The sequence below is a fragment of the Phaseolus vulgaris genome, unplaced genomic scaffold (genome assembly GCF_000499845.2).
Source record: "Phaseolus vulgaris cultivar G19833 unplaced genomic scaffold, P. vulgaris v2.0 scaffold_364, whole genome shotgun sequence".
Classification (NCBI taxonomy): Eukaryota; Viridiplantae; Streptophyta; class Magnoliopsida; order Fabales; family Fabaceae; genus Phaseolus; species Phaseolus vulgaris.
In genome coordinates, this window is record NW_027174217.1 from 20,134 (window position 1) to 24,270 (window position 4,137).

General features: G+C 38.0%; 1 protein-coding gene across 1 annotated transcript; it reads right to left on the reverse strand.

Moving 5' to 3' along the window:
• Nucleotides 1–1,799: 1,799 nt before the first annotated feature.
• LOC137817628 (uncharacterized) lies at nt 1,800–2,343 on the reverse strand. Its single transcript, XM_068620902.1, has 3 exons — nt 2,289–2,343; nt 2,055–2,202; nt 1,800–1,965 (listed from the first exon to the last, which is right to left on the reverse strand). Exons 1-3 carry the CDS (start codon nt 2,341–2,343, stop codon nt 1,800–1,802), a joined length of 369 nt encoding a protein of 122 aa, XP_068477003.1.
• Nucleotides 2,344–4,137: the final 1,794 nt, after the last annotated feature.

The window sequence follows — 4,137 nt, forward strand, 5'->3', positions numbered from 1 at the left end:
AAAGGGGCCAAGAAGGAACTTACTCTATCTGATATTTTGATCCTAGGTTCACTACCAGGAGTCCAACGGCATACTCCGATCGCCAAACTGATAAGCGAGGAAGTCAGAATCTTACAGAAAAGGAGAAAAGGAAAAAGAGGAACAAAACTGAAAATTCTGATCGAGCAGTCTGGTAGTCTTCGCTGCCAGGAGTCTAATGGTATACTCCGATCATCAAACTGATGAGCGAGGAGATCAAAATCTTAAAGAGAAGGGAGAGAAAGGAAAAATGAAACTCTTATAGAGATGGTGGTTATTTTTTAAAATGAAACCTGAATAACTGAATTTTCTATTTATATGTCATTTTCATTTTAATAATAAAATATTCAGTATCATTTAAAATATACCACTTCTACTCTAAGGTTATTTTCTAGATCCTTACAACTATTGTCATAACTCGCTATAATCCCTTAAACTTGTAAAAATCCTAACAATAAAAATTCTCAAAATTGATTATTTCCTTTTTACAATACTTTAATTAATCTAAATACACTCACGATCAAATCACAAATTTTTATTATATTACTTTATATCTTTAAAGTTTATTTTTATCTCGTAGCATTGTTGTATGTTCAATTATTACATTAATGTGTTTGTATTGCATTAAAATTCATATATTTTAAAATTTCTCTTATTATGCGCTGATGCCTATATTAGTTTTCTGTCAATATTATATAAATTTATTTTAAAATTTATCTTGTTTTAATTCAAATTCAGAAGAATATTTATTTTCTATCTTTTTCCTACTACCTAATAACATTAATTTTTTTTAAAAAAAAAATACATTAAAAAAACACAGTAAAATATCATTGAATTTTGAACTTTCACTTTCAATTCAAATTTTAAAATTTTAATTTTCAAAATGATATATCTAAATCTAGCATATAATTTCATATTTAGTATTTTATATCATACAGTAGTAGATTTCAAATTATTTTAAAAATCTAACTATTAACTTTTATTTTATTAAATTTTTATCTAGCTTTTCAGTTCTTTTAGTGTGAAATTTTAGATCAAAACTTTAGATTTTAATTTTTCAAATGTAAAATTAAATAACGGTGATTTTTTCTTCTTTTAAAACAAGACTTCCATAAAAAAAATTCAAATGGATACTGATTAAAATTGAGTATTTCAAATGGAAAAAACATCACAATAATAATTAATTTAAGCTTATTGTAATAATGCCACTTGTAAGGAATTAATTTCCATACAAAATCAGAATGATATATATTATGATATTAAAAATATAATATATTATTACTCTTATCATATAATATATATATATATATATATATGAAAAGTATATTTAAACGATTCAGAATTAAAATCTAGTTCTATATGAATTCTAACTAAATAACCGTCTATCTTGCTGTAAAATTGTCTTCTTTGATTTACTAGAATGATGTTCTTTCAGTAATTGTTCACTTCTTTCTAATTTGTTTTTATATTAAAATTTGATCAGGTTTTTTTACCAGTGTATCTATCAATAATCATATCTTTGATTTATTTAACAACTATAGTTGAAAAACATGTAAGCATTCAAGAACATAATTTTTTAAATTTCAAGATAAATAGGACAATAGTAATGTATTTTGCCAAAATTAAATAGAAAATGAAACAAGAAACGTGATGGAGGAATAGTAAATGGATGAAAGTTACAGAGTACATATATAATTTTCAATTCCTAATTGGTTTTGTGGGGTTTGGTTTTAAGGCCAAATCCAAAGGGAAAAGGGGGTCATAATGACTATCTCCAACATTCATTGGCAATTGATCAACAGTTTTGAACCATGTCCTTGGAAGTTTGCCTCTGAAACATAGTCACCAAACAACACATCAGTCACACCACTTCCCTCAGTACCAGGAAGCCAAGCAGCAACCAGAGCTTCAATTTTGTCAACATATGGTTGTATAACCACAGGACGACTAGATGATCACAGTAACACATTTGATTCCTCCACACAATCTTATGGTTTCTGGCCCAGGTGTAGAGATTGTCAAATTCAAGCTATCACTTTTGTTCAGCATATGGTTTCTCCCCAACTACCACAATGGCATATGAAAAATTATTAGACTTGACATAGTTCAAACTAGGATTCTCCTTGTAGACTACCTCGGTATCATTATGAACTGTGTTCTTGATAGCACTGAGGATTGTTGTACCTGTAAATCACATAGGCCTTATCAATATTGTATGTTTACCAAACTATACAAAAGGGAAAAAAGTTGTGAAGAAATCTATAATATACCGTAGTCACATTGTTTCCAGTAACTCCTTGCCATTCGATTGTCCAACCACCACATTGGTATCCTAGATTATCATGGCTTCCAGCAACCAGTATCTTTGAAGCCCTTTTAGGAAGAGGGAGAAGTGCTTGGTTAGGAATTTTCACCAATAGAACCTGTTCTCGAACTAGGTTGGGGACTGGGAGAAACTATTGTCTTCAGATGTCACTCGGTCGTGGTCGTGTCCACGTTCCTCCTTCAGTCTTCTTCGCCGAACGGCTCCTCAGGCTGGTGGGGTACCTGCAGATGGCACTCAACGCTCAAGTCAGTGGGGTATCGTATTCGGCTGGTTAGAATACTGTAGATAATGATGTACCTTCTTCCTTGGAATGTGTGATATTTATATTACCTTGATGGGCCCTTGCTGTTGGGCCGGATTAGGGGGTTGTTTAGCGATTAGGGTTGGATTAAGTCGTTTCCAACCATAAGTTAACCTTTGCTAATTGGGTCAACCATTGACTTGAGCACCTTGTGTCGGTCGGCCACATATGACACGTGGTCGACCTCGTACCTTAAAGTATGGTTTTGACGCATGGGTTGACCGGGTCAATAGACCGGTCGGTCATCCCGGTACAGTTGCCTCGCAGGCTTGAGAGATGGTACAGCCGAAGAGTCTGAAGAATGGGCCTCGGGCGGATTGTGTAATGATGGGTGAAGTGATGTTTTGGGGGCGCTGAGCGATTGACGTGACGCGCATTATGAGGGGTTTTTCTAGGCGCCAAGTGATGCGAACCGTTGGATCAAGCGAATCCAATGGGTGAGGTTTTTGCGACGTTTGGAATTCGAGGTCCTTCCGGGCTATAAATAGGGGCTGGGAACAGTAGTGTTTTTACGCGTTATCTTTGTTTGAGCTCCGACTCTTTGAACCAATCCAACCGATCTCAGTTGCCTTCTTCGTTCGTCTAAAGGTTAGTCATGTCTGCTCTTTCCGAGTCTCCCCCTGCTTATTCGTCGTCGTCCTCTGTCTTCTTCCTCTTTTTCTTCTTCTTCTTCTTCCGGCCGAGCCTCCCCGGTTGGGGATGTGGAGAGTGTCCATTCTCCGAGGTTGGTAAGGGAAGACGCTGGTAACGCGTCGGACCGTTCGGCCCCTTTGAGGGGCCCCGACCATGTGGGGCCGACCTGGGTTGATCCCGGGTGTGTGAGGTGTCGTCCTCTTTTTATACCGATGCCTCCGTTGCTGAGTTTCTGGACGAGGTTCCCGTTTTGAAGGCTTCGGCCGAGGATCCTTGTTGGCGTTTGGTCCTTGCTCTTTGGAGGATCGTGTGTATAGGGAGCAGTCATCCACCGAGCCTTCCCTTTTTTTTTCATGTATGTTTGTCTTTTTGCGGACCTCCATGTGTCCCTTCCCTTTAATGCCTTTACGGCCGGGGTTTGAAGGAGCTCAACGTGCTCCGACCAGCTTCAACCCAACTCGTGGGCGTCTATGCAAACGTTTCGTATTGTTTGTCGACGTTTGGGTTGCGCCCTCTTCCCTCCTGCTTTCTTCATTTTACTCGTCGTAGCCGACTAAGCTTGCCAGTTGGCAATCGCTGGTCAGCCGGGCGGTAGCGTGTTGTTCCAAGCCCTTACGGCCTCTTATAAGAACTTTAAAGAAAAGTTCTTTAAAGTGTACGTGGAGCCAGCTGGGAACGTTACTTTTTTGACGAGGTTGGTCAGTCGCGTTTCCCGCTGTTTTGGTCGAGGAGTCCAACGAGATAACGGATTGGCCGAGGCCAGTGTATCCGAGCGAGCATGAGCGGCTCATTTTTTCTTTGTTTGATAACCTCCCAGGAAGCTCCCCGCCGGCCGCTCATGTCGCTGTACAATGCAACC

Bases quoted from the DNA above. Each gene is read 5' to 3' on its own strand.
- LOC137817628 (XM_068620902.1), bottom strand. From the start codon at position 2,343: ATGTGGTGGTTGGACAATCGAATGGCAAGGAGTTACTGGAAACAATGT. The intron at 2,203-2,288 runs GTATATTATAGA...TGTGATTTACAG, and splicing joins CTGGAAACAATGTGACTACG to GTACAACAATCCTCAGTGCT. The intron at 1,966-2,054 runs GTGATAGCTTGA...GTGATCATCTAG, and splicing joins AAACCATATGCTGAACAAAA to TCGTCCTGTGGTTATACAAC.